The sequence below is a fragment of the Fusarium oxysporum genome, chromosome V (genome assembly GCF_013085055.1).
Source record: "Fusarium oxysporum Fo47 chromosome V, complete sequence".
Lineage (NCBI taxonomy): Eukaryota > Fungi > Ascomycota > Sordariomycetes > Hypocreales > Nectriaceae > Fusarium > Fusarium oxysporum.
In genome coordinates, this window is record NC_072844.1 from 2,250,345 (window position 1) to 2,275,135 (window position 24,791).

General features: G+C 42.7%; 8 protein-coding genes across 8 annotated transcripts; 3 read left to right on the forward strand and 5 right to left on the reverse strand.

Annotated features, from left to right (window-relative positions):
• Positions 1-622: 622 nt before the first annotated feature.
• On the reverse strand, positions 623-1,936 carry FOBCDRAFT_319549 (uncharacterized protein). The gene is made up of 2 exons (XM_031184188.3): positions 1,530-1,936; positions 623-1,481 (listed from the first exon to the last, which is right to left on the reverse strand). The coding sequence occupies exons 1-2, from the start codon at positions 1,669-1,671 to the stop codon at positions 937-939; spliced, it is 687 nt and encodes a 228-aa protein (XP_031039830.2). The 5' UTR covers positions 1,672-1,936; the 3' UTR covers positions 623-936.
• A 233-nt stretch (positions 1,937-2,169) lies between these two features.
• On the forward strand, positions 2,170-3,612 carry FOBCDRAFT_293273 (WD40-repeat-containing domain protein; the record flags this gene model as incomplete). Its single annotated transcript, XM_031184189.2, has 1 exon — positions 2,170-3,612. The coding sequence occupies one exon, from the start codon at positions 2,170-2,172 to the stop codon at positions 3,610-3,612; it is 1,443 nt and encodes a 480-aa protein (XP_031039831.2).
• Positions 3,613-3,677: 65 nt separating this feature from the next.
• On the reverse strand, positions 3,678-4,690 carry FOBCDRAFT_293274 (autophagy protein Apg5-domain-containing protein; the record flags this gene model as incomplete). The annotated part of the gene is made up of 2 exons (XM_031184190.3): positions 3,678-4,265; positions 4,382-4,690. The coding sequence occupies 2 exons, from the start codon at positions 4,688-4,690 to the stop codon at positions 3,807-3,809; spliced, it is 768 nt and encodes a 255-aa protein (XP_031039832.2). The 3' UTR covers positions 3,678-3,806.
• A 1,225-nt stretch (positions 4,691-5,915) lies between these two features.
• FOBCDRAFT_223532 (uncharacterized protein) lies at positions 5,916-7,065 on the forward strand. The gene is made up of 2 exons (XM_031184191.3): positions 5,916-6,370; positions 6,436-7,065. Exons 1-2 carry the CDS (start codon positions 6,098-6,100, stop codon positions 6,670-6,672), a joined length of 510 nt encoding a protein of 169 aa, XP_031039833.1. The 5' UTR covers positions 5,916-6,097; the 3' UTR covers positions 6,673-7,065.
• A 1,393-nt stretch (positions 7,066-8,458) lies between these two features.
• FOBCDRAFT_35758 (uncharacterized protein) lies at positions 8,459-9,800 on the forward strand. The gene is made up of 2 exons (XM_054704633.2): positions 8,459-9,496; positions 9,559-9,800. The coding sequence occupies exons 1-2, from the start codon at positions 8,559-8,561 to the stop codon at positions 9,716-9,718; spliced, it is 1,098 nt and encodes a 365-aa protein (XP_054560608.1). The 5' UTR covers positions 8,459-8,558; the 3' UTR covers positions 9,719-9,800.
• A 6,927-nt stretch (positions 9,801-16,727) lies between these two features.
• Positions 16,728-17,628, reverse strand: FOBCDRAFT_201712 (uncharacterized protein; the record flags this gene model as incomplete). The annotated part of the gene is made up of 3 exons (XM_054704634.1): positions 16,728-17,196; positions 17,276-17,427; positions 17,479-17,628. The coding sequence occupies 3 exons, from the start codon at positions 17,626-17,628 to the stop codon at positions 16,728-16,730; spliced, it is 771 nt and encodes a 256-aa protein (XP_054560609.1).
• Positions 17,629-18,352: 724 nt separating this feature from the next.
• On the reverse strand, positions 18,353-21,118 carry FOBCDRAFT_293280 (uncharacterized protein; the record flags this gene model as incomplete). The annotated part of the gene is made up of 4 exons (XM_054704635.2): positions 20,971-21,118; positions 20,605-20,662; positions 20,473-20,485; positions 18,353-20,421 (listed from the first exon to the last, which is right to left on the reverse strand). The coding sequence occupies exons 1-4, from the start codon at positions 21,075-21,077 to the stop codon at positions 18,353-18,355; spliced, it is 2,247 nt and encodes a 748-aa protein (XP_054560610.2). The 5' UTR covers positions 21,078-21,118.
• Positions 21,119-21,718: 600 nt separating this feature from the next.
• Positions 21,719-22,853, reverse strand: FOBCDRAFT_223540 (uncharacterized protein). Its single transcript, XM_059609633.1, has one exon. The coding sequence runs from the start codon at positions 22,576-22,578 to the stop codon at positions 21,916-21,918; it is 663 nt and encodes a 220-aa protein (XP_059464922.1). The 5' UTR covers positions 22,579-22,853; the 3' UTR covers positions 21,719-21,915.
• Positions 22,854-24,791: the final 1,938 nt, after the last annotated feature.

The following is a 24,791-nucleotide window of genomic DNA, read 5'->3' on the forward strand; positions in this document are numbered from 1 at the left end:
GAGCCGATGGATTCAGCATCTGGCAGATCTGGTATGAGAAAGGCAGCTTCATGAATAGGCAGCAGTTAAAAAAAACAGGAAGTTACAATCGCGTCACCCAAGAATCCGGTTCATCCCAGCAAGCCCAGTCAAGCTGGAACACGATTATGATTCGTGTATCTCGTAACTGACAGAGCTAGACTACCTTATTGTTACTGGGAAGCTCGAACCTGCAAGGCAAAGGTCGAAATACCGAATCTACTCCTGATATCTATTTCTCTTAGGGGTTTCGCACCTGTCCTGGTCTGGGTGGCATAGTTGCGTGACAGTTGTGATTAAAGATTCCTAATGTCACCCATGCGTCGTCTCGTACTTCAGGGCCATTTTGCCTCTTCGAACAAGGTCCCTTTGCACAAGTCGGTTCCTCGGCGCGAAGATGCGACTCGGCCGTATGATGATCCTGTTCGTGAATGCTCATCGCCTTCCCGATATGAGCTGTTGACGTTATCTTGTGTAACCAAACCAATGCTACCTGCCCATGCCGCCATAGTTACGCAGCTATAGGTAATAAGGGACGTTGATAGGCCAGCCACATGTTTCGTGTCTTTGGCTGACAATTGACGTGAGGTATATGTCAGCTGTTGGTATAAGCAAGTATGAATACGCTATGTTTATTCCACCACTGAGATTAAGTGATTGCAGAATGCACGACTTTCGATTCATGCGCCAGAGTTTTGGTATAATCCAAGCTTCAAGCTCAGACTTGTAAAGCCCATCCATATATGCCAGTTGTCTGGCGCAACAGGTGATACTATCTGAAAATGGGTTCCCTGGCGGGGTTTGACGTCCGGGCAAGCTCCTCCGTTGTGAGAGCTTGGACAGATATAGCATGTAAATGATGGTCCACGCCGCCCCCTCAAGCTGTATAGTCTTTCAATGCTGGAGAATTCCCCCGTGTCATTCAACGTCACTTTCGGTAATCTTTCTGCGCTTAGGACGTCCCCGCAAGGAGATGTCGTGATGCCCAACGAGCCGGGTCCCATCTTGGACTGGCTCGGATGCATTAACAGGACCGTCATCTGCACCCTCAGTGAAGACTAGGTCGCCTCGTCGACCAAGGACCTCCTTGCCAGCTTCCTCTAAGAGGATACCAAACGCCAAGAGAGCTGTCTCATCCATGCTCCGTTCAGTAATGTTTCGGCTCTCCAGAGGTTGGCGCTCGCGGTTTCTGACGCTGTAGAAAGCACTGGTGTAAGCGTGAATGGCTTTGAGGAGGTCACTGTCTGGCAGGACACTCTGCCCCCCACAGGGAAGATCATGTTCATGAGCGTAGTAGATATCGTGCTCCAAGTAACGCACGGGTGCATCTTTCCGCCTGAATAGAATTTCGTCAGGAGCTAAAGGGATATCCTTTGTGGAGTATCTGATTGCCTTTGGGTGACGAGGTGTATACTGTAACTCTTCCGGTTCCGTTGCGGGACCTTGGTCATGTGAGACTTTGCCTGGTTTATGTGAGCTTCAAATCGGACGATCAGAAGAGGGGAAAATACCTGCTACAGCATCATAGACAGTTGCATGTCTGCGTTTTGATCCCTTACTAGGATTCTGCTCGGTAGCCACAGGATCTCGGTTGGAGGAGACGTCACTTTGATACAAAGGTGCTATACGTGAATTGTTCTTTGAGATGTCCATGATGTGCAATGAAAAGCTAGGTTGGAGGTTGATGTTTGATCTGTTGCTCTCTACTGTTTCAGGGTGAAAAAAAAATCGCGATTCTCAGACACTCGAGATGTGGGCGCAGAAGCATTGTTTGTTGCGCAATGTTGAGGATGTTTGAGTGAGGCGAATTAGAAGATCAGAGTGGAATGGATAATGAGTCTGAAAGGCTAGGTAGGCAATTTGGTGCTTGTTGTCAATGTTAAGTTGAGGCTGATGAAGATGGAAAGTTTGGGTAGTCAATTGTGGGGTAGCTAGCTGTAGAGATAGGGTAGGTACCTACCTAGTGAGTGGTCCCTTAAAGTTCAACAAGCACGCCTTGCAGCTGACATCACCACCAGCTCCAGGCTGAAGCCACATTCCATAGGCTGCGAGATTGCGAGATTACTGCCGTTGTTCACTGCTTTGCATTGTTTTGGTTTATACTTCAACTTTAATATTGTCTTTAAATTGTCATCGTCCTGGCACAGATGAATGCAGTCCAACCTTCTCGCTCGTGAAACGGGCGATCTCCGCCATGAAGACTTTACTCGGTCCATCACTTCTGAACTCCTACGTTCTTTTGTGCCGGCTCCTCAGCACCGCTTCAATGGTGAGAGAACGGCCAAGCATGGCCCTACAGATGTAGGCGAGCGTGTGCACAGTATAAGAGCGCATGGCGCAGGCGTTAATACGCTCGCCCTTGAGAAGTTCGATGGACGTATCCTCCTCTCTGGGGGAGCAGAAGGAGGCATCAAGGTCTGGAATTTGGAAGACGCTGGAAACCCCAACAAGTTGCACACTTTTCGCCCCTTGAGCAGCATCGCCAGGTCTACGAGAGAAGAGTCTTCTCCCGGGCATAGTCACGGTGTCACTCATGTTGCCTTTTATCCTTTCGATCCGGATGCTTTTCTTTCAAGTTCTTACGACAAGAAGCTGAAGCTATGGGCGACTCAGCGTTGCACTCTATCGGCCACCTTCGACCTGAACGCAACTATTTACTCCCACTCCACCAGCCCTGTAGCAGATCATCTTATTGTGGCGTGTGCCACGCAGAACCCAGCAGTTCGGCTGGTAGATTTGAAATCAGGGTCCGCTGTACAAGCTCTTGTAGCACATGGCGGTCCTGTTTTGTCAACTGCATGGAGTCCGCGCCACGAGCATATTCTTGTCAGTGGCCACGCAGATGGGAAAGTCAGGATATGGGATATTCGTCGTTCTGGTGGTGTTGTGGCGCTGCTCGACCAGGAAGATTCACTGGGCATCGTTCACAAAATGAAGCATCTCAGTGCCGCAGGGATGGATTCCAGTCAGATCCCACACTTTCGTACCTCGGCACAGGCGCACGACGATGCAGTGAATGGCTTACAATGGACTGACGATGGACAATACATCATCTCAGCTGGTCTCGACCGTCGCATTCGTGTTTGGGACGCTGCCACGGGGGCCAATACTCTCGCCAGTTTTGGCTCTCTTATTCAGAACCAACACGCGAAGACAGCAAGTATTTTGGTTTCTCCGGCGCATCTCACAAGTGGTAATAATCTTCTCTTCTGGCCAAATGATCAGGAAATTCTTATCCTCGATCTTCATGATGGCCATATTGTGACACGGCTCCGGAGCCCTGGCGTAACGAACCCTATAGGGCCACGAGGGGGCGAGATGGGAAGAAACAGAATCACGAGTATAGTTTGGCGCGCATCAGGGGGGACGGGACGCCCAGTTGGTCCTATTATGGGCGGCAGCAACTCCGTTGGAGCCGTATATAGCTCCCACATGGATGGGCAAATTCGAGCTTGGGCACCCCAAATACCTGGGCCTGAGGATGTCGCCGAGGAAGAAGAGATGCATGAAGAGGAGGAGGCTAAACAGAAGAAGAGAAAGGCTGTCGACGATGCATATAGAAGTCTTATGGGCAAGAAGATCACCTTTACGTAGTGTAGTTATCATGTCCGAGCCTGGCCTGTATGTGTCAGTAAATTTGCAAGTGTTCATAAAATTGGATCAAAGACGTAGTCTAATATGTCGCAATGACGGTTCTGGAAGCCAGTGATTTACGCTGCAGAGCCAGTGATAAGGGCAGTCCCTAACGCCATCCATATGCCCTATTCGCTAAAGGAGCCCAGTATCCATCACAGCACAATAACAACCAGGCATATCCATCCGTCGGGGTATGAGGCTTCCCGCATCAGCTCCTCTAAGGGTGCATCAAATGGTACCCCAGCTCCGTGCATTACCACCTTCGCGAGAATAGGATCACGGCTGCTTGGGAACAGCCCTGGCAACATCTCTTTGAGAGCCTGGCCCAGGATTTTAGGTCGGCGGTCTGAACTTGTCGCTGGAACAAGAGATTGGATGACTTTGAAGGTGGCCTGCTCGGAAGACGCTGGTGACGACGAGTCCGAGGCGGTGGTAGGGATGTAGATGCGAATGGGAACATGTTTGAGTGCTGTTGGTGCGTTGAGCAGATGGCTATTGATACGGTTGAAGGATGCTTGGTCATTGTCTATGACAGCGTTCCAAAGCTGGGTGGTGTTGTCTTTTGACATTTTCATGATTTGGTTTGCATTGCCATTGCGGATGAAGTCAGCCTAAGCGAGTCAGCTCTGCGCTGTTGTAAGATAAGCAATTCCAGATCTCCGATGCGAATATACACACCGAGAACAGATATCTAGCTGCAGGCTCTCATGTAGCATATAACACTCACCTCTTTTACGCAGTTGAGAAAAGTATCCGCAATATCCCAACCTACTCCATCATTCACGGTCAACCTCCACGGCAGGCGGGGTTGATACAGGTCTACCAGCAATCCCACAGCCAGGTTCCTCAACTGTACATCTTCAAAGTGGAAGCTGGAGCAGGGCGAGTTGAAGAAAGTCGACAGTCTCGGGATGAGAAGAGCCAGGTAGCTGAAACGCGGAATACTAGTGATGAAAGGCGTAGTCGGTGAGGCGGGATGGGTTATGTGCAGCGGAATCCGGGCGTTCCATAAAGCTTGTGTGATGGAAGAGGACATTATGATGAGGGCATGGTGAGGAAAGTGAGATGTTGTGAGGCTCGGTGAAAGTGTCAGTTTGGTGAGTCAAATCATAATACCTGGCGAGTCTGCGATGTTCGGTGCCAATGTGTAGGGTAGGACTCGCTCATGTGATTATTAAGCTGGCGACTTACAATGATACCTTTCAGTCACGTTGAATTGTAAATAACCTACGAATAGGTGGAAAATTATGGCAAACGGTCAATGGCGACATCATTTTCAAATAGAAACGGCTTGCGAGTTCAGTAGTTTGTATAATCTCAAGTTTAAAGCTTTTGTGATTGTTCTAGCTAAAGCAATTTTGAGTGGCACAAGCAAGCATATGGCTGATGGTTAAATCGCGAATGGTTTCGTCGCCCAGGTTGAACAAAGTAAAACCTACTATGCAGTTTCGGTTCATGAGATATCCAGCTGTTCATTAAGATATGGGAGACAACAAGCGCAGCCCATGTATCCTCTTTCAGTGTCGCTTTATTACACAGGTTGGTTGTTAGCACCCTGATTCATTGTAGGTAGCAATGCCCAATCATGCTAGAAAATTACAAGCCTCATATCTGTCGTCACCTCGTCATGAACGACGAAGCATTCGAAACGTCGGAGTACAGAAAACAGGCTTATGGTTCTGTTCAAACAGCGTCACATCATATACAGCTTGTTCAGCTATGGTAAGTCAAAGCGCTACCGATCAGCAACAGACTTTTGATAGTTATGATCGTTTCGTCAGCCTAGAGGTTGCATGAGGTTAAAAAACGTCAAGGTTCTACTAAATTACCAAATTCTGGTTTATTCATGAGGTCGTCACGAAATAAGAGCCTTGGACGATGCAAGCGGCTCAAGGGTAGTCTTCTTGGCGTGATGCGTGGCACAATTGGCGGCATCTCGGCACCTGAAGCTATGATTTCTTCCAAGACTCAGAAGCTCAGTAATTGTCCAGTCGAAAAAAAAAAAAAAAGGCCTTGGCCTGCGACATCATTTTTGTTTCAGAACAGAGAAGGGGTCCTTGTCGGGCTGCGATACAAGGTGAGGACTGTCGAATGGCAGATGTTCACGCTCACCACACCTTAGCTGAAGCCTGGTCCGCATGACCTCATCTGGCAACTCGTTGTGCTGGTGACCTGTTATGAGCCACGGTAGACGTGTCAGAGAGCCTCAGGGCCAAGACAACGGTCTCAAACAGGCTTCATTGGATTTTTTTGTTGAGGGAGGGCGTCATCGTCATGTGGTAGAGAGACCCGTGAGTTGTATTGCTAGATAGTATCTAGATAAATAACGAGCCTCGTCCCAAGGCTGTTGCTTGTAAGGAGAAGACAGATAGAATATCAGAAACCTCAACTTCCATCAGAGGATTACAACCCTACTACATCAAACTTCTCCTGCAAAGTAGCCATGGCTCTCGATCGTATCGTCAGCTTGATTCTGCGTGCTGCAGAGCTGGTATTTGCAGCCATCGTTGCAGGCGTCAATGGCGAATACCTGCACAATGCCCGCGGCGCAAGCTCATGGCAGCTCGGCCGATTCATCTACACTGAAGTCGTTGCCGCGCTGGGAATACTGTTCTCTCTGCTGCTCCTCATTCCGTTCTCGAGCACTTTTGTTCACTGGCCTCTGGACATCTTCATGTCCATCAACTGGTGGATCGTCTTTGGTCTACTCGTCGATGTAAGTCACAGCCTTGTTTGACACTCTACTCTCGGTAGTTGTACATGCACTAACGGCGCTCAAAGCTCATTGGAAACTCTTGCGGCCGTGTATTTGACTGGGACAACGTGCATCCCGTTCACGGAGATCAGTGTGGGAAGACCAAGGCCGTGATCGCCTTTAGCTTCCTCTCGGCACTTCTCTGGCTTGTTTCGGCTCTCGTAGGCTTCTTCTGGGTGCGCCGACGCGAGCGTACCGTTGCCCGTGCTGAGGCGGCTCACCATAACCGCCGCCGGGGCCCCTGGTTCCGTAGCCGTGTCTAAGAGCAGATGCAGTCAGGCGTGAAGCACTCCAGCTCCGTCACTGGTTACTAGTGAGGGAGAGGAAGATCTCAGTTGGCGATTTGTTGGCCTTGGCGACATGATTGGATTGCGTGGAACATTCCGAAATGCCGTGTCGGGTGGGAACAAATACGTGAGATGGGTGGATGATTTCCTTGTTTTTCTTTTTTGTTGTCGTTTGAGTTGGAACTTGGCGTTGGACAAGGCAAAGCAAGCAACGTGAAGCTGAGCGGATCTGGATACCCTCTGATACGATTGACGGTCACAACAAGTCCTTACTGTGCTTACTCATTTACTGAAATTAATTAATGTGTACTTTGCTACTATTTTTGTCTCGCCTATCGATCAACGTGGGTACATTTAGTACTGTATGAGATTTGAAACTTGTAATAGTTGGATCCTCTTGATGTATTTCAACGTCATTTGTACGAATGCAAAGAATATTTCAAATATGAAACAATGGGGAACAGTGTCATGATCGGCAACTCAAAATGGACAATGGAATCTGATTTGAAGTCCCTGATGTCTGTTATCCATATTGTACACGCAGCACAGTATACAGCACCCATACCGTACAGTCCGTGAAATGTGTGAGATTTGGTCACAAGCCTCTTCTTACCCGTTTGGTCTTCCTCTGACCTGATTATCATGCAGGAGACGTGCCTAACCGCGTCAACTGTCCGTCTTGTTTCCATGATCATCGAGATCTACGACCAGAATAACCCCAGTCCCGTCCTCCGGTACGAGGTTGACTGCAAGCCTGAACACACTCCTATCGGAAAACTGGCGAACAGGAACAAAAGCCACCATGGCATGCATCCGCATAACAGAGCTTTCTTAGTCTGCGCGACTCAGGGCTGGATATTCCCGTCACTGTGGGACCTCGTGATCCTGGTCTTAGCCGTGTTACAGAGGTTCTAGAGCGGCCATGGCCAGGAGAGAGCTCTTGGCCCAGCGGATTCAAGGCCTGGAGAGGCACCAATGTTGTCATAAATCGATTTCTTTGTCTCGTTGGACCGGAAAAACGGCCTTTCTCTTGGCGTCATTTTGCTTGCCTTGGTGGCTAGTGGACCTGCTGCCAACTTTGAGCCTGTGAGCGCGGGGTAGCTTGGTTTGAGAGCTGGGGGTGGCCTGTCTGGACAAAAAGCATAGAGCTCGCTTCCACTGTGAACTGCACTAAGAATGTCGCAAGATCTCGCCGTTTTCTGTCACCTTCCGGGGTAGCTGACGCCACGCATCACAGCCATGATACACGCCACAGGCTCTAGCTTTGCATCATCTTTTTGTAGATCTCACTTTCAAGCCACGGAGCCTTTTCGTCATTCCCTTTCACATCCCGTCTCCTGCTCCACAGCATCAGCTTGGCGCATTGGAAGAGCAAGAAATCCGATGTTCGATGCTTGTTACGTTTGTTGATTTCTTCCTTTGGTGCTTCTGCCCTACGAGTCGTCAACGTCATATCTCGCGTGGCATGACGCTAGATTGTCCCTGCAACAAGCCTTCACCAATCGTCGCCAAGCTCAGGGCTAGACTTCTCCAAAGATCGGGGTAAATGCTATGACGCAAAGTGAGGTCGGTGGAGGGGTGAAGTGAGAGAGGAGAGAGGAGAGAGGCCGAGATCTGAGGATCGAAAGATTTTGGGCCTGCCAGGTTTGCTGAGGATGGCATCGAGATTGAGGCTCCCGGGATGACAATCTTCAACTATATAAGATCCACGATATCTCTCCTCGGAACTGACTTTCCTTCTCATCATCAAACAACAACAGCATTCAAAGATACCCAAAGCATCTTCACTTTAACTCAACTCCCACACACCGTCTTTAAGATACCCAAACACTTCAGAACAATAACTTAAAACTACATTCATCATGTCTGGTCTCATCAACAAGGTCAAGGACGCTATCCACTCCGACAAGGACAAGTCCCACGAGCAGCCTGAAGGCACGCATGGCGGACATTCGTCTCGTATTGCCAATGCCGCTGATCCTCGATATGATTCGGATAGAGACCATCGTGCGAACCCTGGCACCACAACCACTGGTGGCCTGGGATCTTCCACCCACAACACTGGCACAACTGGTGGCTTGACCGGAGGCTCTACCTACTCCGAGAACATGCCTGGTCACACTACTACCGGGCGCACGGAGAACCTGCCTGGCCATACCACTGCTGGCGGCCTTGGCTCTCATTCCTCCGGACTTCCTGAGGGAACCGCGGGGCCCCACGGAAGCCGCCTTGCCAATGCGGCAGACCCAAAGGTGGACAGTGATCTTGACGGTTCACGACGTGTTGGTGGCTCCAACACTTATGGACAGACTGCTACTGGAACTTCGGGTCTTTCAAGCCACGGTGCTGGTGCTCATGGTGGCATTGGAGGTACATCTGCTGGTTACAGCACTGGGCCTGGAAATACCGCTGGGCCCCATTCCAGTGATCTGGCCAACAAACTTGATCCAAAGGTGGATAGCGATCTTGACGGATCCCGACGACTCGGTGGCTCTAACACTCACGGCCACCAGGGCGGTCTCGGCGGCAGCACTGGCACTTATGGCCAGACTACTACTGGAACTTCAGGCCTCTCAAGCCACGGTGCCGGTGCTCACGGCCCCACTGGCACCCACACCTCCGGTTTGGGCGGAACTGGCTCCACCGGTACATACGGTTCTACCGGTGCCGGTACTGGACCTGGACCTGCTCCCAAAACCGCGGGACCCCATTCTAGCGACATGGCCAACAAATTGGACCCTCGTGTAGACAGTGATCTTGACGGTAGCAAAACAGTCGGTCAAGAAAAGACTTTCCAGTCGTAAGTCTACCTCCGACGATCTCGAAGATTGGACGTTTCTCATTATTGGCGTCCCGTTACAGAAACAGCAACTACGCTCAAAGGGACCCCACCGATGCTGCCCAGGTCCCTCCTTCTGTTTTACAGAAACACGTTCCTTCTGAGATCGCCCACGATGATCCTCACAGTGACCACAGTCGACGACACAGCAGCACTCACAAGGAGACTCACCGGGGTCTGTAAAGGGAAATTGAGGGCTTGATGATTTATGGATATGTAAACCAATATTTCTTTAGTTGAACGTTAATGGATTATTCTAAAAACATGATGTCTTTGATGTGATTACTTGCTCAACAGTTTTGTTACATCGATTGTTGGAGTAGACAAACAAATATGCCGATGAGTCAAAGGAGAGAAATGGGACTCACATCGATGGAAGGGGTTGCGTGGATTGAGCAACAATCGAGATGAAAATTAGCAGTTGAACCCCGAATGATCTTGAGTATCTCTTTGATACGTTTGAGACACCCAAGTACTGCAAGCTCAAACCAGTGGTCAGGATGTACCTGCTTGTGAATTCAAGGTGAATCATATATCGTGCGCCAAACAATTGAATGCTTGTGTGCAGGTGCGACATCATTTGAAGGCAAAAATTTGATACTTCGGGCATAATGAATGAGTTGCAATGAAGGGCATAGACTATAATATCCTGAGAACCACAGGGGTAGTGATAGTAGCTGTGTTTAGGACTAATAAGTGGACTTGCTTTTATATATTAAAAATTATTAAAACCATTTTTTATATATTTAATTTTAATATAATTTTTTAAATAATTTTATTATATATAAGATAGTAATTATCCCTAGTTTAAACCACTGCTTTTTCACTGATTTTACTAGATCTATTCTTATATGCAAGGTTAATTAGTTATATATTATACTATATATATTTAATTAATAGAGTTATAACTTTAGGTTAATTTAACTTTTACTAACTAACTTATATAAAAGTTAATCTAATTTCTTTAATTCTAACTTTAATAGAATTTCTAAACCCTGCCTTTATCTTATATTTATCTTAAAATACTATTTATAGACTTCCTTTACTTCTATATAAAAAGGAGGATATAAAGTACCTATTTGGCCTTAATAATTATATTTTTAAGCTACTTTTTATATTAGGCTAAGTTTAGGCTTATAAATATAATAAGAAAAGCTACCTTTTTTGCCTTAAAAGACTAGCCTTATTATAAGGCTTTTTTTAATTTCTTTAATTTAAATAGCTTTCTAATTAGCTAGGTTAAAGATATTATATTACCTAGGTAATCTGGATTTATATAACTAATTAAGCTAATTAGGCTATATTTAAAGATAGTTATTTTAACTAGGCTTAATTTACCCTTTAAAGAAAAGTTTATTTTAATAGCTTTAATTATTTTATATAATATATAATAATTATTATCCTTAGTTTACTTTAATATTAATTTAATTATATTAATAAGATTATAATTAATTATATAATAGCCCTAATTAAGCTATAAGCTATTATATATAATAGGTATTATATTAGTAATTATAATTAATATTAATAAGTATAATTAAAAAATATAAAAAGTTAATTTAAGGAATATACTTAAGAAGTATAATAAATAAGCTAGGTATAATATTATCTTAATTCTTTAAGTAAGATAAAGAAAAGGTAATTTAATTACTAAGAGCTAATATTAATACTATTTATTAAGGTAGTAATTATATTATTAAGGTAAATAAACCTTATATAATTTTAAATTCTATAATAATAGCCTACTATAAGGGTCTTACTATTTAAGCCTTTATAAAAAAGTTAAAAAGCTTAATAATAATAAGATAATTTAAGTTAGGTTTAATAATAATAAAAAGGGCATTTAACCTTATAAAAATAAGGAAAATATCTTCTTTATACTTATAAATTAAAGCTACTTATTTAATTAAATCTTAAGGTTTAAAGTAATAATTATATAATCTACTAAGACTTAATATTAAAGTTATTATATTTTTTAGTATTTTTTTTTCCTTATTATTAGCCTTATATAAGGCTATTAAGTTTTTTAACTTTTCTATAAAGGCTTAAATAATAAGATCCCTATAGCAGGCTATTATTATAAAATCTAAGATTATATAAGGTTTATCTACCTTAATAATATAATTATTACCTTAATTAGGCAGTATTAATACTAGCTCTTAGCAGTTAGGTTACCTTTTTTTCTTTATCCTACTTAAAGAATTACTCTTTAATTAACCTTTATAATATACTACGCCTAGTCTATTTATTATACTTCTACTTAAAGGTTAGTTAGATCTTAACTAAGTAAGTAATTAAGTATAAACTTATAAGTAAGTTTCCTAACCTGGCTTTTAACCCTTTTTACTAATAATATAATAACTATATATTTTTTTTAATATAATATATAATACCTTATATTATATTATATTAAAAATAAATATCTTATTTTATTATTTTACTTTAAGGTCTTTAGCTTTACTTTATATATTATTAAATTAATATTTTAACTTTTAAATCTTAAAATATTATTTATAAACTTTTTTTATTATTATATAAAAAGGAGGATATAAAGTATTTATTTAGCCTTAATAATTATATTCTTAAGTTATTTTTTATATTAGGCTAAGTTTAAGCTTATAAATATAATAAGGAAAGCTATTTTTTTTGCCTTAAAAGACTAGCCTTATTATAAGGCTTTTTTTAATTTTTCTTTTTAATTTAAATAACTCTTTAATTAGCTAGGTTAAAGATATTATATTACCTAGGTACCCCTATTTATATTACTAATATATTAATATTTAGCTAATCTATTAAGTCTATTATATATTATATCTTATAACCTATTTAACCCTCTTTATATTACTAATACTAATAATCTTTAACTTTAGGTAATTAAACTTATATAAAACTTAATATATTTTCTTCTTATAAAACCCTATAATTACCCCTCTTTTATTTATATACTTATCCTTATCCTTTATCTCCTCTATTAACTATCCGTAGATAGCAGACATCGCAGTATACCATCCCCCTCATCTTAGTTACACTCTCGTAGTCTAAGACCATAACTAGCCTAGTCTTTATTAAGGTTTAGTCTTCTCTAATACCTTCTTAGCCTGCTACTAAATAGCCTTAAGCTACTTATTATATAAGCCACCTAAGCAAAGGGCCTTAATAAATTCCCTTTCTTTTTAGCTTAAATTTACCTCTCTAAGTAACTTTCCTTCTAGCTTATAAAGTAGCTCTATCTTATAATTAAAAAAGCCTTTATTAATTAGTTAATAATAAGATTATAAAAATAAGAAAATCTTATAATTAAAGATTACTAATTTAATATAATTAATATTTTTTTTCTTAGTTTATTTTAATTTCTATTATTATATTATAAAGCTTATTATAATTATCCTTCTTCCTAGTTTAAATTACTACTTTTTCACTGATTTCACTTTATTTATTCTTATATATAAGGTTAATTAGTTACATGCCCTACTATGTGTATTTAATTAATAGAGGTTAATTTAACTTTTGCCAACTAACTTATATAAAAGTTAACCTAATTCCTTTATAGAACCCTGCCTTTACTTTGTATTTATCTTAGAACTCTATATATAGACTCCCCTTACTAATTCAGGAGCAGCTCCCCCTTAATAGTAATAACCCTTTCGGATATATTAAAGAGCCACTCTTTATATGTAACTAAGTTTAGACCTATAAAGGCAGTAAGGAAGGCTACCTAGTCTAACCGAAGGTAATAACCTTTCTTTAGGCCCCTTTCTAGGTCCTTAAGACCTAATAGCTTAGAATTAACCTAATTTAGATTAATTAAACTAATATAATGCCTCTAATTTATATAACTAATTAACCAGATTAGGCTATAATTAAAAATAGTTATCCTAATAAGGTTAAATCTATACCTTAATAAGAAGTTCTTCCTAATAGTAATTATTATTATATAAATCTCTTTAAGTTTTTTTTTATTAGCTATATCTAGGGCAGGCTTAATAGCTAAATTAAGGTTATAATTAGTTATATAATAGATATAATTATATAGCTATAGGCTATTTTATATAGGTATTAAGGCAATATAGCTATTATATTATTAGTAAGAATAATTAAAAGCCAGGTTAGGAAACTTACTTATAAGTTTATACTTAATTACTTACTTAATTAAGGTTTAACTAACCTTTAAGTAGAAATATAATAAATAGACTAGGTATAATATATTATAAAGATTAATTAAAGAGTAATTCTTTAGGTAAAATAAAAGAAAAAAGGTAACCTAATTACTAAGAGCTAGTATTAATACTGCCTAATTAAGGCAGTAATTATATTATTAAGATAAATAAACTATATATAATTTTAAATTCTATAATAATAGCTTATTATAGGGGTCTTATTATTTAAGCCTTTATAAAAAAGTTAAAAAACTTAATAGCCTTATATAAGGCTAATAATAAGGGAAAAAAATAATTATCTTTCTTAATAACTTATTTAATTTTATAAGTTATATTATAACCTTTTATTAGATAATACTTATAGGATTAAATGCCTATAAGCTTTTTTTAATAATAAGTATTATAATAATATAATTATAATATTATTAGTAATTATAATTAAAAGAAGGAAAGTTAAATTAAATTACTTATTATAAAAGTATAATAAATAATTTAAGTATAATATCTATAGAGGTTGGTAAAAAAAAGTAGCCTTTAAAGTAAGTTATAAGAAGAAGATTAAGGCTAACTAAATAGTAAATAAGGCTTTTTAGTTAGGTTATATATAACTAAGTTTAGGCTATAATTAAGATAGTTAATTAAAATAATATTAACTTAATAAAGCTTTACTTACTAAGAGGTAAAAAATATTTAAATTATATTAGATTTTAGAAATACTTAGATATAGCTTTTAAGACTAATTTATAAACTTAAAAAAAAAAAATATTACCTAAGTAATTTAAATTTATATAACTAATTAAGCTAATTAGATTATATTTAAAAATTATTTTAATGAAACTTAATTTACTTTTTAAAAAGAAGTTTATTTTAATAACTTTAGCTATTTATATAATATATAATAATTATTACCTTTAGCTTATTTTAATATTAATTTAATTATATTAATAAGATTATAATTAATTATATAATAGCCCTAATTAGGCTATAAGCTATTATATATAAGTATTATATTAATAATTATTCCCTATTTATATTAATAATATACTAATATTTAGCTAATTTATTAAATTTATTATATATTATATCTTATAACCTATTTAACCCTTTTTATATTACTAATACTAATATTATAACTTTAGGTTTTTAACTTTAAATAATTAAACTTATATAAACCTTAATATATTTTCTTCTTATAAAACCCTATAATTACCTTTTTTCTATTTTTATTAAGGTTTAATCTTCTCTAATACCTTTTTAGCCTACTATTAAATTGCCTTAAGCTACTTATTATATAAGTTATTATAAAAGGCCTTAATAAATTCCCTTTCTCTTTAGCTTAGGTTTACTTCTTTAAGTAACTTTATCTTATAATTAAAAAAGCCTTTATTAATTAGCTAATAATAAGGCTATAAAAATAAAAATATCTTATAATTAAAAATCACTAATTTAATATAATTAGTATTATTTTCTTTTTCTTAATTTATTTTAATTTTTATTATTATATTATAAAGCTTATTATAATTATCTTTCTTAATAGCTTATTTAATTTTATAGGTTATATTATAACCTTTTATTAAATAATACCTATTAGGATTAGGTACTTATAGGCTTCTTTTAAGTATTATAATAGTAAAGCTATAATACTATTAGTAGTTATAATTAAAAGTCAGATTAGATTACTTACTATAAAAGCATAATAAATAATTTAAGTATGCCTTTAAAGTAGGTTACAGGAAGAAGATTAGGGCTAGCTAAAAAGTAAGTAAGGCTTTTTAGCTAGGTTATATATAGCTAGGGTTAGGCTATAATTAAGGCAGCTAATTATAATAATATTAACTTAATAAAGCTTTACCTACTAAGAGGTAAGAAATATTTAAATTATATTAGACTTTAAAGATACTTAAATATAGCTTTTAAGGCTAACTTATAAACTTAAAAATATTAATAGTTATAATTAATATTAATAAATATAATTAAAAGAAAAAAAGAATAATTTAAGAAATATACTTTATAATAAATAGGCTAAGTATAATATTATCTTAGTCCTTTAGGTAAAATAAAGGAAAAAAAATAACTTAATTACTAAGAGTAAGCCTATAATTAGTATTAATATTATCTAATTAAGGCAGTAATTATATTATTAAGGCAGATAAACCTTATATAATTTTAAATTTTATAATAATAACTTATTATAAGGGTCTTATTATTTAAGCCTTTATAGAAAAATTAAAAAGCTTAATAGCCTTATACAAGGCTAATAATAAGGAAAAAAAAAAATAAAAAAAAAATAAAAATAAAATTTATTATTAAAATTATTATTAAAATTATTATTACCTTAGTTTAAATTATTACTTTAATTGCCCTTTACTTAAGGTGGCCCTTGGCAAGGTCCCTGAAGGATTACTAAAGACAAGGCGGCTATAGCCCCCCCGGTGGTAGTTATAAAACTCCCTCTATAAGGATCAGAGAAAACCGCCTCCTTGAGAAGAAATATCCCTAGTTAGGCACTGGCGACAGCTTCAAAATTAGACCAAAGAGGCATAAGAGGCATAAGAGGCACAAAAGGCCAAGTAAGAAGAGGCAAAAGGGGAGGACCTTCGGGCCAGGCTAGGCGGAGGCATTTGCCTTGCCTAGGATAACAGCAGTCAGCATCAGGGTCTTGTACTTTATAGCCATTAACAAGCGTTCAATTCTCAATGCTACCCGAAGTGATATTCCCATTTCAATGCCATTCCTGATTGAATTACCGTTCCTTTTTGATTCCCATTCCCGAAATGAGTGCTGTCCCCATAGAAGTTGCCCAAAACACCAAATAAAGGAAACCGATTTTGACCCATTTCCTCTCGACCGGAAGCATAATATCGCAAAGAAAAAAAAAAAAACAAATGAAAAGAAGAAGAAAAAAAAACCCGATCTCGAAAATCTCAAATACGGTCAGTTTCCCAGTAACGACCAACCAATAAACCCATTTCCCAGTCATGCCAAACCCGGCATTCGTCAGTATTGAAACTCCAGGTGAAGGGTACCGCAACTGATCAAGGATCGGCCATTTGCTGCGCGATCATCTCTCTATGTGCCATGATCTTCGCGATTGTGGCATCGTCGACGTCCCGAGTCAGCGTCGTCTGCATAAGGCCTTTGAGCGAATGTTCGCTGCTGAGTGGGAAGGCTGAGCCCTTTGCCTTGGCCTTAGCAAATTCGCGTAGCATATGACGACCCGTAGAGATAATAAGGTCGCGGTTAAAAGACTTCGTTGCGTTCCCCCAGTATAAATCGTATCTGAACTTGGCTTCAAATTCGGCTCGAACTATATCCCAGCCAGGCACAAATTTAACCTTATTAAAGGCACCGATTTTTCCTTTCGCACATTTCCAATTGAAACGCAGAGCAAGCCTCTTATCAACAGTAACAGTGTAGTATGCTGTTTGACCTTTCTTGCGAGCTTGCCTTTGTTCGGATAGCTCAGCGTCCTGTTGGCTGGCTCTTTTCTTGGCCATGTTACTCCTGAGGTAAATTAGATAAACAAGGTTCGACCAAGTGGCATACTACCAGACTTCATTAGGGGTGCTGAGGCGAGACTCACGTTCGCTGCACACGGGGCTGTTTCGGAGGCTTAGATGATGTCTTGACAGTGTCCAAGTCCTCGGTCCAGACGCCGGCTGGGGCTCCAATCCGTGTGATCGAGGGAGATCCAGGTTCCGCAGGGAAGTAGATGGGGTTCATATCCGAAGTATCCTAGTTTCGATATATTTCCTGCATCAAGTTCAACTTCATTTCAAGGGTGACTTGGGTTGCACCCGGATGAAACGCCACGAATAGTTGCGTGAGGGCTGCGTCTTCCAACGGCGTGATGGCTGGGTAGCCTGGGATACCGTCTTCAATAGCGTGGCGGTTGGGACGGAGTTGCGCATTCTGAAGTTCTTCGTTGTCACCCATATTGTCGAGAGACGAGCGCAAGCTGACGTTGATAGGATTATAGCAAAAGGAAAAGGGCGAAGAAATGTGAGAGATGGGAGTAGCAAATGTGATAAGTTGAAGGTGAGGGATTTGGGCACCTCGTGAGGGTGAAGGAAGTTGAAAGGTGGAAGAAATAGCGAGCTAGCGAAAATTGATGAGCACGCTGTGTAGGAAATATGAATTGTGTTCATTCCATTGTGCTCTCACCTTATGTACTCCAGCTGAATTTCTAACTCGGCTTTAATGGGTGACCCACTTCTCTGGTGCTCCGCTAGAAGGACACTATTAGAAACGAAAGATCAATAGGATCTTGGATACCATTGGAGTTCCATTGGGTCCCCACAGGATCTCCAATGGTTCAGCTCTCGACTAGGCATGGGATTGTTGTTAGGCTGGTTAACACGGAACGCACCCCACTTGGATTTGACCAGTAACAATAAGCAACTAACACAGTGACCGCAGCATAAGCTGTAGCTGAATAGCCATCACTGTATTGTATACAAACTGCTGTCAACGAAGGCCAGAGATGATATATCTGACTAAGTTGATAAGTCCATGAGGTTCATGTACATGACTTGAAAAGAATAGCAGTATCGAGTTCCTAGCGTTCCTTGCAAAGATTGAACAATACAGACCAAGATTGCTACCAAGAAAGGATCAACACCATCGACGATAAGCACCATGTTCGAGGTCAGCAGTAAGCTCAGTCGAGCGGCTGAGGCAACTCTCCCACTGCCAACATGAAGTTGGTTCCTGAGTACGTCATTGAGGGAGCTTGAGTGAGGGGGAAAACTGGCCCGACCATGGGCGCCGCATATTGATGTTTGAGTACCCGCTTGTTATCCTCCCATCGATACAATGGGACTCCCGAATTGAGGATGTATGGGCCATTTGTTGATTGAGTTTGGGGTGGCAATTTTTCAATGGGCAACTCGTTGCCTAGATGCTCATATTCGAGTAGAACTCGCGTGGCCACTGGGAGTGCAGATTGGTGAAGTAGGCAGGGAGGGTCATGGTCTCTGCACAGACGAGGAACACGCCTGAACTCGGCATCTGTTTCAGCCTTGCGAAAGCATTTGCTCCGGCCAATGTTGGTATTGTGGTGTTCAACGACTATGTGACGGGGGTTCGTACAGCGTCTCCAATCGCAAAGATGGGAGATCTCGCTATGGCCGGTCAACAGGTTTTGGAAATTGGCGGGAGAATGGTCGACAGACAACCAAAACTTCTTCCTGATAGCGTTGTTCGAAGCGTTCTTGAATCGTTGAAGAGTAATGTCTATCAATTGATACTGTGCCCAATGAAGCTTTTGGGATGTGAAACTGATGGCGATTTGTATAGCTTCAGTGAGATTCGCATTTGGAAAGGCCATAAAGACACCCGAGAAGCATGTGTCATCGCCCAGAGTGGCATTCAACCATGTATTCAACCGAGTTGAGCCGTAAGTATCAAGTTTCATCTGCACCTCTGCCCGAAGATGGATAATCCATTTGTAGAATTTGGGCTTGTCGCTTTCATAGAGATCCCTGAGAATGGTTGTGATGTGTGCTCTGTTGTTGTTACCGTCGAAACCAGGGGTCGCTTTCTTTGCCTCCTCAGCCCACTCAATCATATAAGGTTTCTCGAGTTCTTTGCGGACCAAAGCCTTGTGGGCATGACTGGCTTTGACAAGGGCAGTACCATACGTCAGAAAGTCCTCGTCAGAATCAATGTCGTTGAAACTGTTCGAGACGTCATTCTCGAACTTTTGGTTCGTAAAGGTTCCGGCTTTACGGCATCCTTTTGAGCGCGAGACCTCCAGACGAGAGGATGATGATGATGTTGCAGCTTGTGATCTTTTATCAGTTTTGCACTGGCGTGCGACTTGGCGGCGGCACTTTTCAGTGCCATCGGAGTCATCATCAAGGTCATCATCCTGGTCTGGCATGTAATCATCATCCACATCATCGTTGACAGTCCCCAGGACAGATGTTGAAGACATGGGAGTTTGCGGACTCTCAGTTTCTGAAAAGTCCAAGTATCGGGAAGCGTATTTACGATGAGGTCTGGCATATGGTCCCCTCCAGCCCTTTTGATATTTCTTGTGCTTCTTGCGCTGGAATTCAACGGAGAGTGTCTCATCGTCGGTATCTTCAGTCAACTTTCGTCTTGGGGGCATAGGAGTAACCATAGTCGCTGGCTGTTGGCTTGAAGATGCAGAGGAAATGGCTGGCGGGCCCATACTTGACTTGGAGAAGAAGTCCGTAATGGACTTGTTTCGGACACCGGATTGTGAAGCGCTAGCCTTGGTGTCCCTAGCAGAGCCTTGTGATGGTTTGAAATGGGATGGAAGTGGGGATTCGATGCTTGGGGCGAGGGGAAGATCGTCGTCATCTTCAACAAAGATTGGTGAGTCTGCAACTCGACTCATTTGATCGTTTGAAAGGGTTGGTGGGACTTTGGCGCTGACAGTTGAGTCTTTGGTGGGATCGTTGGCCTTGAATCTGGTTCCAGATTTATCTGTAAGGTCGATGACCATTTGTGTGTGGCTGTCACTATCTGCCTTTTCATTCTTGATACTGGCATAGTGGCTAAGTTCAATTGGGAGAGAACCACTAGGCTCGACCTTGACATGACTTGAGGGCTCTGCTTTGACGTTGCTGGCCGACAATGCATTATCCAGGAAGGTGGCAAGATTGGCGGCGAAGCCCTGCATCAATGCCTGGAACTCTGGGTTGTTTGCAACACCTTTAGAGATCTGAGAACTCTTCGAGGGTTCCATGATGCCCGACACTTTGCTTAAATTAGCAATACGCCAAATAGTGATATAATCAGCTCACTTACCAGCAGCCCTAACCTTGAAGCTTTGTGACAGCGTTCCGGGGTGGGAGGAAGAATGGATTGGTTGCGAGACAGAGGATGAAGAAGAAGAAGAGAAAAAAGGAGATAGTTGAACCCGAGGGGAGGATATCGTACCTCACTGGAAAATAGTCCGAGATCTACACAAGTGGAGGGAGGGAGGAACGAAGGAAGCCTTTGACAAATCAGTATGAGTCGTACTAACAACAGGGGAAGTTGCAACGATGAGACCTGGCAGAGCACTCGAACAGCAAGGAAGGAACATACAAAGATTCTCCTGAATCGAGAAGGAACAGCTTGTATTGTACGCGGGGCGACACTCATGAGGGAGACCGGTAAAGCAGGTAATAGTACCTAGGTAGGACAACTGGGATATCTTCTGAGGTATAATAATACCCGTACTTCGATGCCAGCACAAAGTACAGTCTGCCTTAAAGCACGTGGCCGAACAGATCACCAATCTGATCTATTCCGTTTACTTACTCAAGAGAAGACTCGAGAGTAAGTGGCCGTATTACCAAGTTATTCCTGGCTGGCTTAAACTGTTCATTAGATGTTCTGAAGTTGTCACTAGATTGGCACCGATCCATGATGAGGGAAGTCGTATCCGTAAAATCTTGGCAGTCGAGGAAGCAAGAACTGAAACAAGATGGACCATGAGCCGAAGAAGATCATAAAACCGTTAACAGAGAACTTGAGGATCGCGAATTGTGACGTAGCAGAACAAACTCAAAGAAACAAAATAAAAAACAGATATCCCATCCGAGATCCCACCAAAAAAATAGTGTTTGAAGATTAAGGAACAGTGGCCTAGCTTGACGTGAACTAGGTGCTATGGTAGGTACTCCCGGAACGTCACGTTACTCTGTGCTACGGCAACCGCGACTTGGGACGCGCCGCCCAAGGTACCTACGTACCTAAGCGGGGGAGGGGGTTACCTGTCTTGACTCTGGTTGATTGAGAAGGTTTAGTTAAGATAACAAGAGCGTTTTAGATGACTTTATATTATTAGACCTTGAAAATATTATCCCTTAGGTAGTCTGCGAGGCTTGATATCTGGCAGTTGATTAAAATCGTACCTGCCTCGAAAAGAGCTTGCAAGGTTGTTTTGGGATGTCACTGTCCTAGATCCCCCCACGCCGGCGTAGGTAATTTATGTAAGTTTTGTACCTAGTGAGAGACCATATGGCCATAAAACCTCACTTTGCAACCAATATCACAAGGGCCACACGTCCAGAGAGCTCATCAAGTTTTGTACAGGGTTCATTGATCTAGGCTAACTTCCCGATAGGGGATGAACATTTATAGATATCATCTTGTGGTATCACTCCCGTCTACATGACCTGTTGCACTCATTGACCCCTTCCCATCGCAGCCCTAAACGGAAGCTCAACTAGAATAGAACGGTACTGATTGACGCGCTCGGGACTACCACACACTTCCATTACCAAGCGCAAGACTATCAACCAGTCGCGAGACCTCTGTCAGTCGGGCAGCATCGGAACGCACAATGTCACAAGCAAGCACCAGTGTCTCCAGTTGGGGCTCTTCGTCGCGGTTCAGGAGACCAATGCGCTCAGTGCCCTCATGGACCCATCGCTTGATGATTCGGCGGCAACAGGACACAAGAAGATCTTTATTGTACTGTTTGATACGTTGACGCTCCCAAAAATCATATTGCCGGATAAGATCCTGACGGATGCTGACCTCAGTATTGCCAGGGTCCAGAGTCACGTACTGGTGGCTGACGCCTTGCTTGTTCGAGTCGGACCACGTCCACAGGACTGAACCGGTTTCGTAGTTGAGTGACAAACCAAGGGAGACCTTCTCGGCTTTTTTGCGCATATCGCCCACTCCAAGATCGCCGGATCGTTGCCTTGCGATCGAAGGAGGATGGTCCTGCTTGAGTGTACCCACCTCCAACTGAGTTTGTTTCCTCAGGCGGGTAGGAAGTTCCGGGTTGGCAGGGGGATCAAAGCGGGAGTTCCAATTGTCGAAAAGCGCGTTAAGGAAACCCTGCCAGTCACCCACAGTCAGCTGATAACGGGGCTCTGCTGTGTCTCGAAGTCGTTGAAAGACCAAGAAGAGCATGAGCTTCTCGTGGGATGTCAAGTGTGTGTGCCTTGTTGCATGTTGACCAGCAGGCCGATTGGGCAACACATGTACATCTCTCAAGACATAATCTTGAGTAACCTCTGGCTCGAAATACTCTGGGAGTTCATGACCACCATTGCCAGGAGGACCATTGCCAGGAGGACCATTGCGAGGAGGACCATTGCCAGGAGGGCCGCCGTTATCAGGAGGGCCATTACCAGGAGGACCATTGCGAGGAGGACCATTGCGAGGAGGACCATTGCCAGGAGGGCCGCCGTTGTCAGGAGGGCCATTACCAGGAGGACCATTGCGAGGAGGACCATTGCGAGGAGGACCATCACCAGGAGGGCCGCCGTTGTCAGGAGGGCCATTACCAGGAGGACCATTGCCAGGAGGGCCATTACCAGGAGGACCATTGCCAGGAGGACCATTGCCAGGAGGACCATTGCCAGGAGGGCCGCCGTTGTCAGGAGGGCCATTACCAGGAGGACCATTGCGAGGAGGACCATTGCGAGGAGGACCATCACCAGGAGGGCCGCCGTTGTCAGGAGGGCCATTACCAGGAGGACCATTGCGAGGAGGACCATCACCAGGAGGGCCGCCGTTGTCAGGAGGGCCATTACCAGGAGGACCATTGCGAGGAGGACCATTACCAGGAGGGCCGCCGTTGTCAGGAGGGCCATTGCGAGGAGGACCATTACCAGGAGGGCCGCCGTTGTCAGGAGGGCCATTACCAGGAGGACCATTGCCAGGAGGGCCATTACCAGGAGGACCATTGCGAGGAGGACCATTGCGAGGAGGACCATTGCCAGGAGGGCCGCCGTTGTCAGGAGGGCCATTACCAGGAGGACCATTGCGAGGAGGACCATTGCCAGGAGGGCCGCCGTTGTCAGGGGGGCCGCCGTTGTCAGGAGGGCCGCCGTTGTCAGGAGGGCCGCCGTTGTCAGGAGGGCCATTACCAGGAGGGCCGCCGTTGCCTAGAGCATTGAGACGAGCCGGTGAGGGATAGTCATAAAGACGTTGGTCATTGTAGCCACGGTACTGCTGGGGAGAGCGACTACGACGCTGCGCCCTGTGATAGTCTTGGGGGAGTCGTCCACGAGCATGGATGTCGTGCTGGCCCTGCCTATCATAGTAGTAACCCGGGTACTGGTTATGAGCATAGCGATCGACAGGATAAGGCTCGTTGTAGTAGCCACCAGGGTGCTGATTAGGAGGATAGCGATTAGGAGGATGCTGCTCGATATAGTATTGGCCATGGGCATAGTGATCGAGAGGATATGGCTCGTTGTAGTAGCCACCAGGGTGCTGATTAGGAGGATAGCGATTAGGAGGATGCTGCTCAATATAGTATTGGCCAGCAAGCTGTCGCTGAGGTAGAGGAGCGCGCTGTCTATAAGCTGCAGCATCCTAGGCTGCGTAAGCTTCATTTGCAGGGGGGGCTCCGTTTGGAGGAGGAGGAGGAGGGCCATTGTTCTCCATGTTAGGCGGCTGAGAACCACCGGAAGTTGAAAGAGATGAATCGTCGTCGCTACTGCTCGTGTCCGACTCAATGAACACAGGATTCGAGGCCGACATCGACTGAAGAACAAGTGCAAGGGGATTTGAAGAAGGAGCAGAACAGGTTGAAGGTCATGCCATGAATACCAGCCGGCGGGTGATAATACTGTGGAGAGGAGAGAACGTGGGAGAGAATGTAGGAGAGGATGTCGGAGAGGATGAGGTGGGAGAGGGTAAGGCCTTTTGCTCGGTGTTGGAAAGGTGAAGATGTGCGTTAAAGGATAAGTAAGGCCCAATTTTCACTTCCCACAAATCTTTTCTGCTTTCTATTGCCCTTCCTGCCGTCCTTGGGGGCAAGCTCCGTTTGGGCCAAGGGCTTTTACGTAGCAAGGCGTTGCTGGTAGTTCGCAAGTGCTGACAGCTGGCAACGCACAGTCGGTGACAGCTCTGTTGCAAGGGCCGCAGAAGCTCTTCGCGATATCGGAACACAGCGAAGTTGGGAAGAGTTTTTTGATGGCGACCAAGAGAAAAGTGATAGTGTGAAAGCCGTTGACTGCGCGTTGTCTGTGACTGTACTAGTGATATAGGGGATAAAGATTAGGAGTGCACACTTCGATGCCAGCACAAAGTGTGTTCCGCCGTCAGGCGCGTAGCCGAACAGATCACCAATCTGATCTATTCCGTTTACTTACTCAAGAGAAGACTCGAGA

Coding starts and splice junctions, on each gene's coding strand:
- FOBCDRAFT_319549 (XM_031184188.3), bottom strand. CDS start 1,671: ATGGACATCTCAAAGAACAATTCACGTATAGCACCTTTGTATCAAAGT. Junction 1,482..1,529: donor TGTCTATGATGCTGTAGCAG/GTATTTTCCCCT, acceptor CACATAAACCAG/GCAAAGTCTCACATGACCAA.
- FOBCDRAFT_223540 (XM_059609633.1), bottom strand. CDS start 22,578: ATGCTCTTCTTGGTCTTTCAACGACTTCGAGACACAGCAGAGCCCCGT.
- FOBCDRAFT_223532 (XM_031184191.3), top strand. CDS start 6,098: ATGGCTCTCGATCGTATCGTCAGCTTGATTCTGCGTGCTGCAGAGCTG. Junction 6,371..6,435: donor TCTTTGGTCTACTCGTCGAT/GTAAGTCACAGC, acceptor CGGCGCTCAAAG/CTCATTGGAAACTCTTGCGG.
- FOBCDRAFT_35758 (XM_054704633.2), top strand. CDS start 8,559: ATGTCTGGTCTCATCAACAAGGTCAAGGACGCTATCCACTCCGACAAG. Junction 9,497..9,558: donor CAAGAAAAGACTTTCCAGTC/GTAAGTCTACCT, acceptor GTCCCGTTACAG/AAACAGCAACTACGCTCAAA.